At 35.8% G+C, this 21,716-nt stretch overlaps 1 protein-coding gene across 2 annotated transcripts in view; it reads left to right on the top strand.

Annotated features, from left to right (window-relative positions):
* Window positions 1-21,716, top strand: part of TAPT1 (transmembrane anterior posterior transformation 1) — a 65,489-nt gene that overhangs the window by 21,242 nt on the left and 22,531 nt on the right. For both annotated transcript variants that reach the window (XM_063108283.1, XM_063108285.1), the window contains exons 3-7: window positions 5,240-5,358; window positions 16,692-16,854; window positions 19,268-19,403; window positions 20,751-20,848; window positions 21,030-21,099. In XM_063108283.1, coding sequence (XP_062964353.1) covers window positions 5,240-5,358; window positions 16,692-16,854; window positions 19,268-19,403; window positions 20,751-20,848; window positions 21,030-21,099 — 586 coding nt within the window. The remainder of the gene's footprint in view (window positions 1-5,239; window positions 5,359-16,691; window positions 16,855-19,267; window positions 19,404-20,750; window positions 20,849-21,029; window positions 21,100-21,716) is intronic.

Here is a 21,716-nt window from a genome sequence, read left to right as displayed (position 1 = left end):
ACACTGCACACCAGTTTCCTTATGTCTTTCATTCAAGGGTGATGTTTTCAGGATGATATCTTCATTTACTTTTTTAGAAAATTTTCTCATTTTCATATGTAAAGAATTTAAAAGAATGCTGCTTTATGAGAAGGTGTAACATCAGAACAATAGCTATGTAATTGAGTCACGTTTCCACATTTCCAAACCCTGAAAGCCATTCTGTTGCTTTTCTTTTGTGCTGTGTATTCTCACATACGTGAATGATTTCTTTCCACCCAGCTGGAATTTCTTTACTTGTTGCATCTTACTTTCCATCTCACAGAGATGTCGAGAGCAATCATATTAACAGTTCCAAGTAGTCGAGCTACGCACCTGCACACAGCAAGACAGGATTGTTGCCTGCCCACTGAGTTTATGCCACTGTTGTAAAATGTGAGGGGAAGGCCCATTAGACTTGGGTTACTGTCATTTACCCTAAACAATGCTAATACAGATTTCTCCAAGCCAAAGAAAGGCAAGTACTTTTTCTCTTTATTTTAAAAGGAAGTTTTAGTCTTCCTCGTGATTACTTTCCACCCCGTGTTCTTGCTCGTGCTTCCTCTGCCTGAAACTTCTTTCCTCTTCCTTCACCACCCCTAACCCCATGCCCAGTCCACCCTCTCTATGTGGTAAATAGCCCTCATCTTCTCGGATGTCACTGAAGGATCACCTCTGCTAGGGAGCTTTTTCTGAATATCCACAAGCTGGTTTGGCCATTGGGCCTCCCTTGTTTCCTGCGTATTTAGGTCTGCCATGGCAGTTGTTAACACTGCACTTACCCACATGCTGGTGTTTCTTATGCTAACATATGAATAAGCTTACTGAGAGCAGGAGCCACATCCTGGTGCCCTGTTCATCTTTGTGCCCACTGGGCTGAGCATGTTACTTGGCCCATATTAACAGCTTAATAGATGTTGGTTGAATGGATAGTACAGTAGCCCCCCTTTATCCAGGGGAGATATGTTCCAAGATACTTGGTGGATGCCTGAAACCAAAGATAGAACCAAGTCCTAAATTCTGTGTTGTTTTCCTATCCATACATCTCTGTTAAAGTTTAATTTATAAATTAGACACAGTAAGAGATTAACAACACAATAATAAAATAACACAATTCTAACACTATACCGTAAAAGTTATGTGAATGTGGTCTCTCTCTCAAAATATTTTATTGTATGTTTTCACCCTTCTGATAATGATGGAGGATGATAAAGTGCCTATGTGATGAGGTGAGGTGAATGGCATAGGCATTGTGATATAGTGTTAGGTACTATTGACCTTCTACCGATGTGTAAGAAGGAGGATCACCTGCTTCGAGTGATCCTGGATCATTGAACCATGATGATGTTGATAGTTTGATGTCAGGAGCCAATGATGTCGATGGTCGGGGATCCTCAATAGTTGAAGGGTTTTTGCTAAAAACTTTAGGAAGAACATTGTAATTGGAAGTTGTCTCTTTCTTTTTAACTCATCAAAATGTTGTTACAGAGGTTGTAATCCTTAGATGATAATATGGGTGACTTCAATGCATTCCATCCGAGGATCACGTTCCATAATTTTGTCCTTTAGTGTCTTTGCAATTTAGAAGAAAGACTTCAGCAAATTTTGGTAATGTTCACATTGCTGTTCTGTGTCAGTTTCTTCTTCATCCTTCTCTTCCTCTATAGATGACTCACCTAGTTCTCCCAGTTCCTCATTTGTTAACACTTGTAGATGGCCTTCAATATATTCTCCCACTTCTTCATCAAGCATGTCAGCAAATCCTCTACCAACTTGTCTTACTACATGAATGACTCCCTTAACTTTTCCATCAGTCCCTGGGATGCCTTTAAAATCATTCACAACTTCACTCTATAAGTTCTTTCAGCAGGCATTTATGGTTTCTGGTTCTAATTCATGCAGTGCAGTGTTGATGAATGTTAAAGATTTTCAGCACTGCGTTATGTCCAGATTAGGGTCTACATCAATTGCTGACTGAATGCGATCAAATACCAGGCCTTGACAAACTGAACCATGCCCTGGTCAAGGGGCAGTGAGGTGGTATTTGGAGGTAAAAATGCAACTTTGATATTTGTATTCCATAGCTAACAGATTCAGGATAACCAGGTGCATTTTCTGTTATTAATAGGACTTTAAATTCCAGCCCTTCTCTTCCAAATGTTTTTTCATTTCTGGGATGAAGCATTGGTGAAACCATTCCATAAATAAGATGGCCGTCACCCACACTTTCTGGTTAATGTTGCTAGAACACAGGCAGATGCTTCGGATAGAAGATTCATTCTTACTGTAGATCTTAGCAACTTCAGCATATGATTTTTTTCTTTCAAGAGAACTTTCACCTTTTCAGCTAAAGGAAGAAATTTACAGCTTTTCTTTGGCATATCTGAATTGCTAGCATCACCTCTCGTGTAATTTGGGGCCATTATTAAGTAAAATAGGAGTAACTTGAATACAAACACTATAATACTGAAACAGTTGATCTGATAACTGAGACGACTACTAAGTGACTATTGGGCAGGGTGCAGCTGGAGCACAGATGCACTGGACAAAGGGATGGTTCACATACTGCAGGGTGGCATGAGATTTCATCACGCTACTCAGAAGGGCATGCAATTTTAAACTTAAGAATTGTTGGGCCGGCCCCGTGGCTCACTCGGGAGAGTGCAGCGCTAGTAGCACCAAGGCCACGGGTTCAGATCCTTTATAGGGATGGCCGGTGTGCTCACTGGCTGAGTGTGGTGCAGACAACACCGTGCCGAGGGTTGCGATCCCCTTACTGGTCAGGGGGAAAAAAAAAAACAACTTAAGAATTGTTTATTTCTAGAATACTCTACTTAATATTTGTCTTAGTCCGTTTCTGTTGCTTATAACAAAATACCTGAAACTGGGTACTTTGTAAGAAAATGAAATTTATTGCTTACAGTTTCAGAGGCTGGGAAATCCAAAGTCCAGAGAACACATCTGGTGAGGGTCTTGGTGGTAGTGACGGTGACTCAGGGGTCTCACATGGCAGAAAATGGCAGAGGAGAGAGAGCCTAACTTCTCATGTGCTTTTCTTTTAAAGCCCTCAGAACCATGCCCCTGACCCACCATTATTAACCCATTCCCTATGACATGGTCCTACACTCTAATCACCTCTTCAAGGCCCCACCTTTCGGTTATCATAATAGGATTTCCCACCCTCAACAGTTACAGTGGGGACTAAGTTTTGGGGGGAATATACAACCCAAGGCAATATTTTTAGGCCACAGTTGACTGTGGGTAACTGAAACAGCAAAAAGTAAAACCTCAGATCAGGGGAACTACTGTATGTTGATCCCCAGTATAAACTCATGAGAAAGACAGCCACATACTCTCTCCTTCCCAGCATCCTGTGTCTTCATGCATACACATCAAAGTGCTTTCTGGGTAGGTCAGGGTTCTGGCAGTTTCTGCCTTCAGAGCTCAGCCAACAGTCCCCCAGTAAGCAGGGAAGGTAACAAGAGGGTAATAAATAAGGACCACTAAATTTACGTGGACCTTGCTCAGTGTTCTACAACACTCCTTTGTGTATCAAACAAGAAAACATGCAAAACTGTAACTCTACACTGGCAGCAGAGACAGGATGACTGACTGACTACTGTGTAGAGATTTTAAAAAATATAGTCTGCAGCACATGGCTAAGTAGTTTAGCATTGTACTTTCAGTGTTCTTCATAATGAATCTAAATTGTTAAATTATTTTACTTGTTGAAAACAAAAAGTCATCAGGGTCTATATATTTAGATTAAGAAATCTGGCATATATGCGAGGATACATCAAAAAATTCATGGAAAGATTGGTATTATCTTTTAATTCTATATTTCCATGAACTTTTTGCGGTACCCTCACATGCATAATATATTTTTGAGACATTCTCATCAAAAATTAAAATTTGCTCTTTTATTTAAAGATTTGTTTATTAGTTTCCTAGGGATGCCATAACAAAGTACCACAGACTGGCATTTTAAACAACAGAAATATATTGTCTCATAGTTCTGGCCAGAAGTCTGAGATCAAGGTGTTGGCAGGGGTGTTTTCTTCTGAGACTTTTCTCCTCAACTTGTTGGTGGTTGTCTTCTCCCTGTGTCTTCATATCATCTTTTCTGTGTCCATGTATGTGTCCAAATTTCCTTTCTTATGAGGATACCAGTCATATTGGATTAGGTCCCACTCTAAAGACCTCATTTTAAATTAAATCACCAAAAATAAATAAATAAATAAATAAAAATTAGATCACCTCTTTAAAGACCCTATCTCCATACGTGTTCACATTCTGATCTACATATTATCTGATCAACGTATGAATTTGGTGGGGAGACACAATTCAGCCTATAGCAGTATGAATTTTAAGTAATTTACATATGTAGGACAATTTACTGACTAAAGATACATGGAATATTATGGTGGAGTCATTTATATCATAATACATTTGTGTGTTGGGGTCATGCATAAGTCACTGCTCTAACAATAACAGAGTTTGGTATAGCCTGCGTGTGGCTACTTCTCCAAGCCATCAAAAGACTCCACCCTTCTTCTGTGAAATATAGTCCTGAATTTAATGGGTAAAAATGTGTAATGTTACCCCCCCCAAAAAAAGTGTGGCAAGCACATAAGAAAGGGGAGAGAGAGAAACATTAGCAACTTGTCCTGTAATTAGAAACGAGTACACCAAATTTCAGTGCACATAAAATTGTGTTAAAGCTAGTAATCAGTTCACGTATTTTTAACATAAACAATATTTTAACTCAAAATGTATTCCGATATTTCTCATCAATGAAGCACTCTAATAAGCAGGAAATAACAAAATTATGAGGAGCAAAGCTAAAGGTAAAAAGTTTTATCTAAAAGGTTTGCTATAAAGTCTTTAAAGTTTGAGGGGTACCCAGAAAGCCACATCAGATGAGACATAGCTGTGGCCAAGGGCAACTTTTCCTTTGAAGAGTTTAATTGATTTCTGTAGACCAAAAGGTGGTAGACCAAAGACTCTGGAAGAAGTCCATACTTGCATTTTGAAGAAGAACTTTCACTGAAATACGGCTTGTATACACAGATAGTACTGTTAATTTGTTATTTCCAGGGCTAAATTAGCATAAGTTAATTTCCCATAAAGTTTAGAAATTTCCTGATTGTTTGAAATTTCCATCTACAATTATTTAAAGAATATTTTACTTTTTTTTTTCTTCTCTCCTTTTAAAATCCAGCTCATGTTTTTTGGAATCTTTCTGTGCCTGGATGCATTTTTGTATGTGTTCACCCTGCTTCCTTTAAGAGTTTTCCTGGCATTATTCAGGCTCCTCACTTTGCCTTGCTATGGCTTAAGGTAAGTTTAAGATCATTAACTATTTTAAATGTCTAAATTATTTTATTTTTACCACTTGTAGAATTTACAGAATAAAGATAATTGGTAGTTTTATTCACACTTTGGCCCTTAATACATAAACTAATTTTTAATTTTATCTTTTTAATGGATGTCATGTTGATATAATATTATACTTTTTATCTGTACATTTTTTTCCAGTATGGTTTTAAACCAAAACTTTGCTTTAGCCAGTAAAATAATGTTAGGGCAGAAGGCTGTCTAGCAGAACAGAAAGGGTCCAGGACTGAGAATCAGACCTCCTCACCACTTTCCTAACTCACCTGTACCTTTATTTTCTCAAAGTCCCTGGGCCTCCTATGCATCATCTGTAAAAGAGGACCAGGTTCTAGGCTGGGGAAGTGGGAGACAAGTGGTATCAGAATCTCCTAAGGAGCTTTTACTACAGGGGTTTCTCCACCATTTCATTTGAGATCAGTTTTCATGACCTGTAGAGCCTTAGGTACTTACACAGGTAAGACTCCCTCTGATTTGTGGTAGTGGAAAGACTCCTGAAGACCACTGTCACTATGGGAAGGATCAGACAGCCCCACTCAATATTAATTAGCTGGGGAGCTGTGGGCGGCTGCCTAACTTCTCTAAGCCTTTTCCTCATCAGGCAAATGGGGAGAGCTCAGCATCTTTTACAACAAAGATTGGGAGATGTAAAAAGAATACCCAGCACGGTGCCTGGTTCATAGAAGACCACAACAAATATCAGTTTTCTTCTCTTTCTTCTCTACCAATACTAGGACTCGTAAGGTGAAAATGCTAAGCTTATGTGAAGTTTAATTGGTCTTAAGGTTAGAAGGAAGTTCGGATTTTGCAGTTTTCTTTCTTTGTATAGTTATGTCAACTTGAATTCACTCTGTATAGTTACTCTATATAACATTATTACTTAGTTCTTAGTATAGTTGTCCAAGTTAAATTTCTAATGTGTGTCACTTTTCTAGTTACATTTCATTCTGAAAAAGTTTTAAAATGCTGAAAGGGACAACAATTTGTGAAACTTCATTTAAGTGTAGCAACTATTCCATGGTATATAAAATATGTAATTAATAAAATAATTTAACTATGGAAATTGAGTTAAAAATTATTGGCCATATATAGAATTATATGTTGGTGTTTTTTTTTTTTTAAAGACTAACGTCATAGAAGATTCTCTGTTAAAGTAGTAAATAAGCATGTACTTAATACTTAGTAACATGTATAGTTCCTTTAAAAATGAGCCTTAAGCAGTTTGGATAAGAAATTCTTCCAATAAAAATTGGAATAATTTGATGATCGTGATGATCATATTGTGAAAAAGTTAAAAATTCTTCTTAGCATATTGCATGGAGTATAAAACAAGTATAAGAATTCAGTTCATATCATTGTTACATGTGATACTTTATATACTGTAACCTTAGTTGCCTTCCAAAATAAGAATGAGTTATGTTGCATATTTTATTAATCACAAGTTAATCAAATGGGAAGATCTTTTTAAGAATTACCCAACAGCTTTAAGATATTTCAAGTATATCCTTTATACCTTTAGGAGAATTTTTAAGAAGGCTTTATTCTTATTAGCAAACCATCTTAAAGACATTTGTAGCATGGTGCTTTAACATTAACAAAGCCTAACTTCAGTATACTTTTTTCCTTTATCACTATTGGAAGCTCAATAAAATTATGGTATTTAGTTAACTTTTTGGAAAACCAAAGTGAAATCTGATAAAGCATTACTAAATATGAATCTTCATGTGTGACTACATGAAGATGATGGATTGATGGACACATAGAAATTTAGATAAAAGTCATGTGAGACTTGCCTGACATAAAATAACTAATATCACGTAGGGATTTTCACATCTACATTATGGGCTAGATTACTTTTTAGTTCTTTGATTAACAGTTTGTGGCATGTTCATGCTCTAGCCATCTTTATGTGAATGGCTTTCAAAGACATATATTCTGTATGGCTGTTGGCATGATGAGACAAAACATTAAAATAAAATATAATCTAAAAGAGACTCTCTTCTTCCTTGGATATGGTTAGCATGAAAGTGACATACTCTGAATGAAGTGGTGGTTTGCCAGTATTCCCAAGGGTCTTTTTGGGGGGCCTCTTATTTGAAGACCCATGCTATTGTCGTACAGACATCTAGAACTGTGCTGCATTCAAGTTCATTTCTGTGTGTACCGTCACTAGAGGAAACAGGGCACCAAAGTAACATTAGAAAAGTCTTTGAGTGTTCTGAAGACTAAAAGAGGTATTGCAAGGAAATGGGAAATTCTAAATCCTCTACTTCCATTTGCTTTATCTTGTGTGGTTGATGGCCCCTAGGTCCAACCACTTTTAGATATTTTAAGATATTTTTAGGATATGAGATAAAGATTATTGCTTTTTTACATTAACTTGTACTTTTTAGTCTAAGTTAGGGTAAAATTTGAAAATAAAATGTTTTCTATTTTCAAGGTTTTATAGCTAAAACAACACTAGAGGGCAGCCTGTTACATACTACATTTAAGACACTAAGTTTTCCACTGCAAACAGTTCTTAACTAATTTCTGCAATTTGAATTAACTGAAAAATTACATTTTATGCTATTACTAAGAAATATTTACATGATATGTAAAAGATGAAATGCAGTTTAATTACATAACAATTTCAGCAATTTTAAGTACTCTTTGTGAAGGTAGGCCAGGTTACACAGAATATGAAAATACTGTCTTAATGTCTTAATGCCTTAAGTGTGTTTTATTAAAATTGAATAATTTGTGCTTACAGTAACATGAGTTTCAATTTTTATTTTCTTTGAGCAATTTAGAAAACATTGTCTCTTTTAGCATTATTTTTGAAACACAAAACGCCATATTTGATAATGAAGTTATATTCAACCTATTGTTGAATGTTAAGTCTAAGACCTTTCAAATATTTTTTTTTTATGAAATGATTATTTGGAAATAGTCAAATTCTGCCTTCTTATACCTTTCCTTCCAATGTTCTTTACTTCTCTTAAAGATTATTTGATTTGTCTTGCGTATAGCTATGTCATGTTCCATCTTTCTCAGCAAGCAAAAAGTGCTCTTTCCTTCAGTCTGACTATATTTTTTTCAAAGGGATAAGAAGAAATTAGAGACCAGCAAAAAGTTGATTGTTCTTTTTTTGAATGTTTTCTTTTTCTCTCTTCTGTATTTCATTCTTCTTCTCATAAAAAACTTAGTATCTTTCTAATCTCTTAGTTCTTTGAGATTATTCCCAAAAAGGGAGGAAAAAATATGAGAGTACTTTTAAATATTTGTGGAAAAATAGAATTAAAAGATAATACTAATCTTTTCATTTACTTTTTGAAGATCTTGTATTTGTCAAATTAGTCGAGATTCTGACATGAAAACAGTTAACTAGTTGCAGTTTATTACTGTCTCTGTCAACATCACATCAATAATAGAGTAATGTAATTGCCCTTTCATGTTTGAGATTAGTGTTCTCACAACCTCTGCTTGCGGATCTCTATCTGGCACAGCATTTGTGAGAGCTTTTTTAAAGCAGATAGACCCCTGGATTTTATGCTTGAGAATTTAGTCTTTGAACCTATTTCTAGATATTCTGCAAACTTGCCACAGTTTTTGGCTTTAGTTTTGGTTTTCGGTTTTTGTCAGTATTGACAACTATGTAAATAGTCTCTACCTTTCTCTAAGACTGAGGACCAAGATGATTTTGCATCCCTTTAAGTAAACCCAGCCTTCATCATGATTGCTTGGTGCATTTTGCCAACTTCTGACCCTGTTAAAGTATTGTTCATTGTGGGGTATTGGCAGGGTCCGTAGTTGTGTGCCTTGTCCTGTTATCTTGAGTTCATAATCGTGTGTGTTGTTTACAAAGGATGCATTGTTTTCATTAAAAGTTTACATCTGTCCTCAGTGACCTCAAGAATACTTAGCTGAAACTCTTTCTGATGGATTAAAAATATTGAAAAATCTTTGTCCCCAAATGCTTTGTTGTACACTAAAAAAAGAAATATATCCAGATTTTTTTAAAAGCAGACTTATTTATATATTTCTTCCTTCTTTTTCAGATAGGGTAGTATCATTTTAGGAAAACATTTGAGAAACTTCTTAAATTAGGATAATCTTTTTAATGACTGAGGACATGGAATACAGAATTAAGTTTTGATTCATTATGTGAGGTATCTATGTTTCTTGGAAGAATGATAGGATTTGTTTTCAGAGAAGTAGACTGCTCTGAATTATGCTAAACAGATATCAAGCATCATTTTTCCAAATTTTACTTGTAGAATAAACTAAAAGCCAATTATATAACTATTTTTAATTTATCTGGCATTTTTGTGAATGTTCTTTCCTCCTAAAACTTGTGATCTCATTTGGGTTAAAAGTTGAGGGCGATTATAGAGAAAAATGATAAAATCTGGAGCCAAGAACTGATAATTATTGTTGTTGAAAAAAGCTTTACTAAAATTAGACAGTGATAACTGAATTGAGTAGGTTTAAGTAATAAATGCTAGAGTACTTTGCTTTTACTGTTAGAGCAAACAAGATATGTGCAAGCAAATTTTCTGATCTGTCACCCCAGTTTTAAGCATAACTTTCATTTGAGGTTTCATGGACTCTTTTTTTTTTTCCCCCTTTGTTTTAAGAAGCAAGTGTATCTTTCTTTTGAGAGTTTACTCCATAATAAAGTTCTTATCGCCCAGAATTATGAAATTCAAAAGCTTGATAGTTTTTTAATCTGTTGTGTTTCCTCCACATGCCTTACCTCTTTTGACATAGTTCTACCCCAAATTAACTTCACATATATATTAGAAATAGATTTTTATCTTTTTAGACAAAATTAAGCCTTGATTTTGGCCTAAGTGATTAATGCCACCACTATAGCACATGTAGGGAGAGCTCTTGGTATCTTTCACTGGGGAAACAATTATGCCTGTTATTTCCTCTTACCAGAGCTGATCTTATGTGGCTTATTTGTCAAGAGCAATAAACATATTTGTTATATTAGAAAGTCTTGGTAACCTCAGGTTTTGTTGTCCCCTGTTGCCTCACCATGACGCTCAGAGCGTAGCAACATTACAACTTCTCTCTTTCTTTCTCTCTTATAAATCAGACCGAAGGGAGGAGCACTTTCACTTCCTTTATAGAATGGAATGTGGTGGCACAGGGACTCCTTGTGGTGAGTAAACCCTGATTTTTCCTTCTATACTCTTGGCCAAATTGACATTAGTACAAACGAGTATTAATTACAATGCAGAGGTGAAGAGCACAGGCAGACATAAACGTTTGCGGGTAGAAACATAACTGAAGAAAATGTAGTTCCTTCTTTTAAAAATAGCATCCTTACTTGGTCCCAAAGCCCTGTCCACATTTATCCATGAAGGATTTGACCATGCTTTCACCTAACATGAAAACCACTCAGTAAAGTGATCTTTAATTACGTGTGTTAATCTAGACTTGACAACAGAAACTTCATTCCCAGCTGCTACGGTAGTCAGATGGACTTAGTTCCTTCCATATAAGCAGTTTTTATTTTGCATTACTCTAAATATTGAGCTTTATAAAGCTGGTTATTTTTTTCTAGTATAGTCTAGAATTATTTTAAAATCACTCAGTGTAAGTGTTAAGTTTTTTTGTATCATATGTCAATCAAACTTAAGATTGAAAGTATTCAATTTTCTAATTAGGGAAAACATCTTGCTATCATTGCTTTATTCCAGTTTACTTTAAAATTATAAAGGGACTTCTCTTTCAAAAATGTGAACCACATTAAATATTTTACATTTTTATATTTCAGCAGTAGTTGTATTTCTTCACTCTTTCAATTATTCTACAAATAGCTAAAAATGTTGAGGCAGAGAGAGAAAGAAATATCCAGTTTGTGTATTTTATAATGAAATAACTCATGTTGATAACTCTGGCATGCTTCAGTACCTATTTGAAATTAACTATGCAGGAATTCTTCCATGTCTTTTGCTCATTTTTGCTGCAGCCTCTTCCTTCCTGATCCCCCTATCCTCTCAGTTTGTACTTTAATCATAGTCAGCATATTATCTTCTGCTAAAGCATGGGAGGAATTGATCATCTTTCTCTACTACGTAATTCTGTTCCCATAAATCTATGAGCCCTTTGAAATAACTGGAGATGCTTTAATTGGTAAATTATACAATGGAAAATTATAAATTGTATAATTAGTAAAAATACAATAAAAGTATTTATGTGAATAAAAGGTAAAATTTAGAAATGCAGAGAATTTGATTTCTGTAAGGGAGATTATTTTGAAAAATTTTTAAGTTCTGTTAAATATGTTATTTAATATTACTTGTTTTGCCATGACACACAGCCAAACCCGTAAATTAGATTAGCGGGATTTTCACTTTGCCAAACAGCATGTTTCTCATTTATGGTTTTCATCTGGGACTTCCAGCATTTGCAAAAGAAATTGCAAGTAACTACCATTTAATAGCCATTTATAATGAAGAACGTCACCCTGAAAGTATTCAAGAGCCAATTCAAGATTAATTGGCAGAGCTGAGGATAAGCTTCTTACTGAGTTTGAAATGCTTATCAGATAGTTATCTAAAAATATCCTGGGGGATGGCCTGTGGCTTACTTGGGAGAGTGTGGTGCTGATAACACCAAGGCCATGGGTTCGGATCCCTATATAAGGATGGCCCGTTAGCTCACTTGGGAGAACATGGTGCTGACAACACCAAGTCAAGGGTTTAGATCCCCTTACTGTTTATCTTTTATTAATAAATAAATAAACTAAATATATATATATATATATATATATATATATATATATATATATATATATATATATATATATATATATATATATATAATAAAAATAAAAATATCCTGGCAGAGAAGAAACAAATACTGTGATTGGTTCAACTTGTTTTAACCAGGTAAACTTATTTTTGAGGTTAGGTCTTTTTATAGAAAGTCTATGGTATGCACAGATGTATTTTAAGACACCACCTCAGAAACAATTTTTTATTTTTTCAACTTTCCTTTTTCATTAACAGATACATTTATATGAAAACAAGACCCTCATTTCTCAAGAGTTCTGCTTCTTTTATTCTTTATTTGAATAATATTTCTTAATTTTGAAAATCACAGTCATCTCTGTAGGAACCAATTATGATAGCAATGGAAGATTGTCACCAGAGCAGAGGACATACAGGAAGCAGTGGATCCAAAGGAATATATGTAGTCCTGTTTTTCTGCATGTGTTTTTAGAAATAAAGAATAAAATGATAGATGTATTTGGTTTTTAGCACAACAATTTTCCAAACGAGATCACAGTACAATGACAAATTATAGTGTTAAACTTTTACTAAAAGATAAAAGGTCCTGAGTTGTTGATTCCTATAAGTTTAGAAGTTCTTTTTTAAAAAATCTAGAGTATAGAAAGTAATGAAGAGCATGCCTTCTGGAACCATACTGCCAAGATTCTGATCTCTGCTCCACCACATAGGAACTTATTAACTGTACCATTGCAGGCATGTCTGGACTGCCTCTTGCCTCATCTGTAAAATTGGGATGGTGATGGTACCTTTCTTATAGGATTACTGTGAACACTAAATGAATATACGCAGTGTGCTTAGAACAGTGCCTGCCACATAGTAACTGTAAATTGTAACATAAGGTATTTCTACAACTTTTCTTTGTTTTTACAACCTAGTTTAGTCCTAGGTAAGATAAAACTAAATTAAGTTGTTTACTCTTAATTTTAAAATTTTAACTTACCTTGTTTCAAAGAGTATGGTATTATATTATTTTGGGATATGTATTTACAATGTTTGGTAGATCTAATTTCTAACAATGACTCGTATTAAATATAATATTCCTTCATAGATATGCTAGCACATTGTTTTGTTGTAAATATGTTTATAAAGAAATGCAACTGGATATATACCAAAAAAAGCCCTTTATCTCTTAAATAAAATTGCTTTGACTGAGATCACTTAACTAAGTAGATGCCAATACAGTCCCAAAAGCTGTAAGTATAGTTTTTTACTTTAGTTATCAAAATCATTTTGGAAATTAATGCTACCCTATTTTTAGTTCCTATCATTTTCTTTGACCTATTTTTATAAAACATGACCTATAGTTCCTAAATACAGAGGGCCACAACTATAGGTGGTGTGTGATTTTCAGTGCATGCTGAGCTGTGCCCACACTTGATGGTGGGGTGGGACAGCATCCTCACTGATGCCTCAGAGTTTGTTTCCTGCCATCCCAGCAGAGGAAGTCACACACAGGCCAGGAGCTCAAGAGTGTTCACAGTGTGTCCTCTTCTCAGTGTTTGAATTAGAAGTATGTTTAAATGATCAGATCCAACTCTAGACAGGTGTAATAGCTCTTCCATTTTCAATCTTGTGGGAGTGGGATAGAAAATGACCTTGATAGTCAGATGGCCCTTGGAAGAGATCTGTGCTCTGGGATGTGTTTGGGAGGTGGGAGATGAGGATCACTCTGGGTTCCATAAGGAGAAAAGGGCCAGAGTGTGTCTGGGAGAGAGAAAAACAGAGTTAGAGAAGAGAAAGTCAGGGTCACAGAAAAATAATCATAAAGATTGATCAGAGTGTTTGATGCAATTTTGCCTAAAGCCCTAACTTCAACTACTAAGAATAATTTCGCTTGGTTTTTCCTGCCTGTCTCAGGATAGGTGATCTGACTTAGACAAATTCTGACCTGTTTCCCATTTATGCTTGTTGGTTCAACTCAGTGTCTTCCCATCTACTTCTAGACCTTCCTATACATAGTCTTCAAAGAATTTGCCTCTTTCCCAGACTTTTGTAGTATCCCATATTCTGTCTGTAAGCAAATGAACCAAATTCATACCTAACTGAAAAAGTTGTATAGCATACATGTGGAAAACAGGAGTGAGGTTCTGTAGCAACTGCTCATACAATTGGTATTACGTCATCATCATATCATAAAGCAGTGTAACAGCTGGAAGACACAGATTCCTTGTTGAACTCTGCAAGGATCTTTGGAAGAAAAGAGCCCCTGATCTGAATGTGGACAAGGGTTAGAAAGAGCTCCAGAGCATACATAGCCATGAAATACCAAATGCGTGGATGGCTCAGAAGGCCAGTGGCTGATTAGCAGATGAGCTCCCCCTAATATTGTTGCTCAGAGTATTGTCATGATTGATGAAAATAAACAGATTCTGTAGCACCTAAGGAAAATACTCAAGCCTTTTGATTGAATGCACTATACATAAAAGCTGCCCAAACAGGAGACTGCATTTTCTGTCTTAAGGTGTCAGCCTGCAGTTGACATATGTAGATAGATAAAGCATCCTTCCCATTCTTGTCATAGGAATGTTATATCTAGTGGAAGAAATCTTAAATATTTTCTTTTCTAATGTATTTTTTGCTGTGTCTTAAGGTGTTTCTCCCCCCCCCCACCCACCCAAATTTAGGTTTAGCTCTTCATACTCTAACCTCAGAAGTAAGGAATGATTCTTTGGTCATATTAGGAAAAAAAAATATTTCAACTCAAGTCATAGAGGACTAGCCAGTAGAAAAAAGATATGAAGAGAGAATTCACAGGAAATGTAAATAATCCTTAAATATATAAAAAAGATGTTTAGTCTCCTAATAGAAATTAACATTGAAACTACACTAGATACCATTTTTCCCCAGTGAAATTGGCAAATATTTAAAAGTTAATCAAACACTGTAATGATGCACATGGGTTATAGGCTTTCTCATAACATTGCTAGTGGAGGTACAACCTCTACAGAGGGCAGTTGAGTCATTTCTATCAAAATATCAAGTTAATACAACCTTGAAATTCTAATTTTAGGAATTTATCCTGCAAATATATTTTCATATTTGAGACATGACATATACATTGCATCATGGTTTATATTGCTAAAGATTAGAAATCTGGCAATGGTTTGTTAAATAAATTATGGTACATCCACATAGTGAAATACTGCACTGCCAGAAAAATATGAGTTTCTTATGAACCAATATCACCTCTCCCCCAGGGTGATGGAGATGGAGATGCAAATGATTACTCAAAGCCCATTTTTCCAGAGCAGTGAGAGGCCCAGAAGGAGTTAATTCCAGGAGACGACTTCTTCAAGAGAGAAGCATTCCTCAGAAAATAACCCCGAACTAGGTTTTCTCTCCTTTTTTTTGGTCCAGCCAAGAAAGTTACAGAAAACACAGGTGGTTAATCAGTCATAGTGAAAATATAAACAAACTGGCTACATAACAATTTTCATTAAAGCAGGTGCAACTTAAGAATAGTTTAAGTTAATTTACCATCAAAGGAGTCATAAAACTAAGCTATGTGACATACAGAAGAACCAATGAGATAATCGTTATGGCAACACTTTGTTCCCTAGGAAACTTAAAAAAGCAGTTGAAGGTGAAATGTGGAACCAACCACTAATTGGCAGAGTAGCCTTGAAGCTTTTAGCATATATTCTTTTCCCATCATTAGGTTTAGCTGCACCAAGGGCATCTGCCCTTAGGCCAAGCACTTTTGCTGTGTTACAGTTTTCATATCCATACCAGAGAATTTTTAGTCCTGTGAAAGTTTTCTGTTCTTTCCCAAGCTTAGCATTTCTATGTGCAATACTAAAAAGTTAGGTTATTCCTCAAACTACAAGGCTTTGGCCTTGCTAAAACCGAAGACTGTGGTCCTACTATGCTACAACCTAAACTAAAGAGCTTTGGCCCTTCTAACAGCTAAGGACTGTTGTCCTACTAAGATAAAAATCCTACTAAGCTACAGCCTGATCTAAGGACTTTGGTCCTTCTAATCTAAGGGCTGTGGTCCTGCTAGGCTAAAGGTTAAGGCCCTGTGAAATACATGTGCTCTACTAATGTTAGTACCCTCCACAAACCGGTATGGAAAAATCTGTTATGATGTCAAATAAAAAGTACAAGGTCCAGAACAATGTGCATATAATGCTGACATTGTGTAGAAAGGGCTGACTTAGCAGGCTACAGGGCTTCATGGTTAGGTTAGAGGCTCATGTCAATCATGGAAAGCCGTTGCTTTAAAGCACTCTGTGTGCACATGCCGACCCTCTGTTTGCTTATTAAGATTGCCAACTTCTAATAGTAATTCTGGTTTAACATCTTTATATTCTGTACCTAGGCAGAAAATTTCATACTTAGTGTTACTTTCCTTGTTGGTTTGAAGTTTTTAAAAGATCAACCTAATGCTCGTTACCTTTGTATGCCAATGTATGTCCAGTAAAAATTATTTGTTTTTTTAACATATAATTTGAAACTCATATTTTTATTACTTCTTATATGTTTCAGGGATAGACGTTTGCTTCAGCCTGCCCAGGTGTGTGACATTTTGAAGGGTGTCATTTTGGTAATCTGCTATTTTATGATGCACTATGTTGACTACTCCATGATGTACCACCTGATAAGGGGGCAGTCAGTCATCAAGCTCTATATCATCTACAACATGCTGGAGGTAAGGACGCTCATTGACCCCATGTGGCCAGTGTGGCCCACCACCTGCACAGCCCTGGCCTGTGTGCATGACTTCAAGTCTTCCAATACAGAAGGGGCCTGAGAGTCAAGAATGCTTTTCTGCCAACTCTAGTGCTGTTGCTTCTGGCTTTCAGTGTGCGTATATTCATTTGGGCATCTTGTTAAAACATGGAATTTGATTTAGTAGGTCTGGTGTAGGGCTGGAAAATCTATTTCTAGAGAGGCACAGTGGCTAAGCTGCTGGTCCTGGGACACACTTAAGGTAGCAAGTCCCCAGGGAATGATGGTACACAGGAAGGATACCTTCTGCCTAGACGTGTTTGAGTCAGTTCCCCCCTGAAAATGTAAATTGTCAAGTACTAGGCAAATTTGTTTTGCCCATTCATGGGAAATCCATTTGTACTTTTTGCTAGAACTTTAAAAATTATGAAGAAAATATTATTAGGTATATGTTTGCTGTAATAGATTTACATTTAGCAAGTAAACTTTCCCAATTTCTCTAAGTATTTGATGTTTTTAATATAGTGTATGTCACTTTAAAGCAGTCAGCATGTGAAAATCTGCATTTATACAAAAAATAAATTAAGCAGTTACAGATTCATTTTGCAGAAAAATTCTTTGCTGTATAGGCAGAATCTTAGTAAGTTTTTAAAATAGTAACCTACCCTAGGTTGTATAACAAACTTTGAAATTCAAATTGCATTTTTCTATACTATTTTTTAGGAACACAGGTAAGGTCTACCCATCTTGTAAATTAGCCAGGAAGAGTTTTTTCTTAGTGGATGGACAGATGGGGTAATAGGGAGGCGCTGGCCTTTCTCCCTGAAGCTGCACCACGTGGTAGCCAAGGACTTTCCATCTTCACAGAAGCCATGGGACTCCAGCCATCCTGGTCACTCCTAAGCTCATTGGCCAAGGTGTTTTAAAACCACACTCCAGCTTCCTGATTCTAGGCTCGCTGCCCGTACACTTGCTTGCTCAACCCTGTCCTCAAATAGGATGCTGAGGGGTGGGTGTGGATGAAGTTTGTGAAACAGAGTAGCCCGTCTTGTTCTCCCTCCTGCAGAAAGCAGCCCTTTTACCTTCTTCTGTTTGCGTTGCTCTTCATGCCAGTGCCCTGTGAGTCTCCTCTACTGCATTTTCCTCTTAGGGGGTTGCAGGGAACAAGGGCTTCTCCCTGCTCCCACACTTAGTGTGTGTGTCTCTTGGCTTGCAAAGCCCTCTCCAAGGTAGTTGTAGTGTTGTTGCTAGAAAACAGGCCAAGAAAAAGGATCCATGAATTTCTGATTAAAATGGCTTTCAATACTTACTCACTTTGTAGACGACAGCTGGTGGTTTGGTTTAAGCGTGGTGGACAAGAGTACACAGGCTGTAGCCTAGAGACAAACTACCTCTGATCAAATCCTGGCTCTTCCCCTTATTACCTGCTTATCCTTGACACAGTTGCTGGTTGCTGGTTGCTGAATATCTCTAATCCTCAATTTCCCATCTGTAAAGTGGAGATACTAGGGGGATTATGAGGATAAATGAGACAATACTTAGAAAGGGCTTAGTATGGTGCCAAGCGTGTGGTAAGAGCTCCCTAAATGGTAGTGAATTGAATGTATTCATTTGCTTATATTTAATAGGCACTTACTGCATGCCAACTACCATCTTAGACCCTAAAGATCCAGAGCTGATCAAGCCTGTTCTTGTGGAGCTTATATTCTTCAGGTAGGATAGACAGTAAACAAGGAGATATTAGGAAATGATAAATACTATGACAAAAAGAACAGGGTAATGCAGTAGAGACTGTAGGAAGCACAAGGGTTTGGATAATCCGGGAAAGGCCTCTCAGGATGTGGTGTTCCAGCTGGATCCTGAATAATACAATGCCCTCTTTTTTTTCTTTTTTATGTGCCTCTTTTAATTTGTTATACTATTTTGAAAGAGATTGATACCTGAAAAAAGTATTTAGGAACTAAACTGAATATTATATTCCATATAATGAACCTCAAACAAAAACAGTGAATGTTCTTTACAAGTATTAAGTGTGAATAAAGAATTTTAAGTTTGAGTCCTGAGTCTAAACTTAAAGGGCTGAAACCAGAAGAACATTATTCTGATGTGCTCTCACCCCCTTTTATTTTTGCCACTATGTAAGACTTTCCGTGTTACCAACATAGCTAATTAGACAAAACCTAATTCAAATTCTACAAATATTTGAGCATTCACTATGTGTCAGAAAATAAAGAAATACGACCATGAATAAATAAACAAAGATCCCTGCCCTTCTCGAGATGACCTTCTGCTAGGTTCTAAATTAGTGGATCTCCAGTATTTGAGTTGCATTTGAATTTTAGTAACATACTTAAATGGAATATAAACACTTTTCCAATAATTTTCCTTTTTAGGTTGCTGATCGTCTGTTTTCATCTTTTGGACAAGATATATTAGATGCTCTCTATTGGACAGCAACAGAACCTAAAGAAAGAAAAAGAGCCCATATTGGGGTGATTCCTCACTTTTTCATGGCCGTTCTCTATGTCTGTATCCTTTTAGACTTATTGGAAATTTTAACAGTCGGTGGATATTCTACCTTATTTTATTTGATAAGCCATTTCACAGATTAAAAGATTTATATGTATGTGTGTATTCTGAAGATTGATGTGAAATGTGTGCTTTCTTTTGAGGAATTGGTTATAATAGTAATTATAAATTAAAGAGCTTCATTTATGCACAACCCTTTGAACTACTAGAAAACAGTTCTATTCTCAGTGTAACTGATTATAAGGAAAGATTTTATAAGGAAGTTAGTGTCTTTATATAGATGTATGAGTATGTAACTTTTTCAAATTTATATTATAATTTTTCTTGAAGTTATCTTTAAATTTATGAAATCTTTGTTATAACCTTGGGTTGGAAAGTAAAACGTGAAATTAGTTGGGAGGAATTTTGGCGGTGGTGGGGGGAGCGGGTATGTGCGTGCATGGCTACATGCACGAACATGCATGTGTCCCTGGCTTAAAGCTTTTCGTCTGGAGAGTAAATGCTTTACTATATAAACTGGGCATGTGTGTATGTACCCATTCATATACATTTCACACATATACACACCTATCCTTATGTTCTGTATGGAGTCAGGACTCATTCACAGTTATGTGACACACTTTTTTCTTACTCTCTCTGAAAGAGTGACACTTGAAAGAAATTGGGTTAACACTTGAGAAATTAGAGACTAAGTGGAAAGATACCTGTAAGGGTAAAATCTTGTTGCAGTTCTAAAAGAGAAAAACAGTTTCCATTCTAAGATATTAATTAACTGTTCCACATGTGATGTGAATATAGTTCTGCAGCTTATGGATACTTCAAAATGACATACAAGGAAGAATCTTAATTATTAGACATTTCTTACTGTCTTACATTCCATGTCCCCTGAAGAACCAGAGAAGAAAATCACTTCCAGACTTACATCTATTTTGTGTTCTTTAGAATACAAATTTTCTTAGTTCAGAATATATAGTTTTAAGTTTCAGTATTTACCATAATTTATTTCTTTTATTTAACAAACTTCTTTGAGGGGCTGTTTCCCAAGTACTGTGCCAAGTCCCAGAGATACAGAAAGAACAAAATAACTCTGTTGCAAAGGACTCACAGTCTTAATAAATGGATGCATGGAGGTTTGTTTCTACTTTTGTTTTATTTGGATTGCATACATATTATCCTGTCAAATGTATATCAACTATAGCTGATGGGGAAATTAGGACGATAATAAATGTAAGACTTAATTTAAAAAGCATAGTCATCTTTTTCCCCATTATTCAGTTTCAGAATTTTATAGTATTATCTGTTAATACAATATGAAAACACACTGGTTTTTCCTTGACAGACTGTTAGTTTTGCATGCAATTCTTATAATGGTTCAAGCAACAACTCTCAATGTAGCTTTTAACTCACACAACAAGTCACTGCTTACTATCATGATGTCTAATAATGTAAGTATAAGATTTTCTTTTACATTTTTGAGGTTATACAGGTGCTTTAGCAGCAATATTCAGGATGAGATAAAATTCTTTGTTCTTTATGTTATTTATTCTCCAGGAAATTTTGTATGTAGCATGTCCATTTTTAAAGCTGTTTTAATGATAAAAGTGGTATCTCTGCTTACTATTTCAGTTTGTTGAAATTAAAGGAAGTGTTTTCAAGAAGTTTGAAAAGAACAATCTCTTTCAAATGTCAAATAGTGGTATGTACAATTATATTCTACTTGCAGCTTTATGCAGTATTATATTGCAATTCATTCTCAAGCCCTGATGTCACATTACCTGTGGGCCACTGTTTCTTTGACTTAAGCTGCATTTTCTCTTACGCTATCATCATCTTTACTGAGTTTTCTTCTTATCTTTAGTTTAGGTAATCTCAGGACATTTAAGATAATGAAAATATAAAAACATTTGTATAGCACCATACCATACTTTCAGAAGCTTCTCATTAGTGCAGAAATTTCTCTGCAGAAGGTGATATTATTCTGTTTTATAGATGTGGAAACTGAAATACAGAGAAAGTGATTTGACTTCCCCACAGTCACTCACATAGCTACTAAGAAGAAAAATATTACTATAAATCTCAGATTGTCTCTAAGTTCTTTAGATTTTTCATTTATACCTTACTCCCTCCTTTTTGGTCCTAAGAAATATGAAGACACAAAATGTATCCCTGGAGGCATAGGCTTTTCATAGTCATGAAAATCGGAGCAGCATAGTGTAGTAGATCTCAAAGTGTGGTCCATGCAGTCCTCAAGAGGGGTTCCTGAGACCTTTCCAAGGAAATAAGGATGTGAAGACCTTATTTATCTTTCTCACC

This window comes from Cynocephalus volans, chromosome 9 (genome assembly GCF_027409185.1).
Source record: "Cynocephalus volans isolate mCynVol1 chromosome 9, mCynVol1.pri, whole genome shotgun sequence".
In the NCBI taxonomy this organism is placed as follows: Eukaryota; Metazoa; Chordata; class Mammalia; order Dermoptera; family Cynocephalidae; genus Cynocephalus; species Cynocephalus volans.
Note: the sequence above shows the minus strand (reverse complement) of the source record. Positions and strands in the feature narration are given on the sequence as shown.